The sequence below is a fragment of the Seriola lalandi genome, unplaced genomic scaffold (assembly GCF_002814215.2).
Source record: "Seriola lalandi dorsalis isolate HSWRI2012SDOR001 ecotype SW California unplaced genomic scaffold, Sedor1 jcf7180002005886, whole genome shotgun sequence".
NCBI lineage: Eukaryota > Metazoa > Chordata > Actinopteri > Carangiformes > Carangidae > Seriola > Seriola lalandi.
In genome coordinates this window covers 1-1289 of record NW_019476539.1, presented here as the reverse complement: position 1 = coordinate 1289, position 1289 = coordinate 1, and the positions used below count along the sequence as shown (strand labels likewise).

General features: G+C 45.8%; 1 protein-coding gene across 1 annotated transcript; it reads right to left on the bottom strand.

The window, feature by feature from the left end:
* Positions 1–8: 8 nt before the first annotated feature.
* Positions 9–1145, bottom strand: LOC111670533 (GRB2-related adapter protein-like; the record flags this gene model as incomplete). Its single annotated transcript, XM_023427279.2, has 2 exons — positions 9–636; positions 725–1145. Coding segments are annotated over 2 exons (601 nt in total), but the record flags the coding sequence as incomplete, so codon positions are not given.
* Between the last annotated feature and the right edge of the window lie 144 nt (positions 1146–1289).

The window sequence follows — 1289 nt, the reverse complement described above, 5'->3', positions numbered from 1 at the left end:
ATATTATTACAGGTTTACTTGTTTTACTAGTTATAGTTGTTGGCAGCTACATTCATAAATATGCCTACATTAAAGTGTGTTGTAAACCATTTATGAAACGTTTGTGTACCACTTATAAATGCTAAATAGAGAGATTTAAAATGAAGTGTTACCATATAGACATACAAGCACATAATATCGTTCCACTTTAAACCAGTGAGAAGAGCGCAGAGGAAAACAGACATGAAGAAATGTCTCATGTTAAATAACCAAACTGTGCTAACTTTTGCTGAAAATACAGTCTCCTGGTAAGGTCCCATAGCTCAAAATAAGAAGCTGATTGAGAAAATAAGTTTTCAGGGCCTTTAATCTGTAGTGAAAATTTCTGTTGATTAATCAATTATTGAACCAGTTGTTTCAGCTCTAGTTCAATCATTGGATTAGTACGGTAAATCACTACAGCCCGATAGGTCAGTGTCAGTGGTACACCTTTTGGACGTATTCTCGTGGAAAGATTCCTACTCGGCCTCGACAGCGCCCTCTCCAGGTCAGTGAACTAGAGCAGTCCAACAGGTCAATGATATCGCCACGCAGGAAGTGGAGGTGGGCGGTTTGAGGCGGGGTATAATCGCAGAGGGCATGAGCCAGACGAGGTTTCTAAACAAAGAGAGCAGAGCCATGACATCAGACAAACAGCTGCGTGTTTAACAGAAGCTGAAGAGGTTTGTTTGATGATTTGTCATACCCCCAAAACTGGCTCCAGCAGACGTGTGGAGGTTTCTCTCTCCGGGTGAGAGGGGTGAGAGTAGAGGCGGGGCGAGAGGAGGGACTCCTGAGAGCTGCTTTTATAAGGGTTAGGGTAGGGGTTACATCCAGGGTGGGACAGCAGGCGAGGGGATGAGGGAAGGTCTCTGAGGCAGACCACTCTCTCCATGGCGATGCTGTGAGTTCTGTAGAAATCCACCAGGCGGTTCAGGGAGCAAAACGACTCGTCCCAGATGCAGTACTGACCGCCCCCCTCCAGGACTCGGAAATGTTCCACCCTGTCACCGTAGCTGCAGAACGAGCGTGGTGGATAGAAGAAAAGTGAGAGGGGTTGGGCAGGTATGCATGCATGCTCCTTTTTTGCTCCAACACCTGCTACTGCTTCATTCCTTGGCCTGTGTCTTTGTTTAGGAATTCACACAGGTGTATTCTGCATTCTCCTGTCAGTGTAACAAATTAACTAACCTCTGTATGTGCAGGAGCTTCTCCAAAGTCGCCACAGAATTTCTCACTAGCAACAAACTCGCATCAGTCTGCTCTGAGCA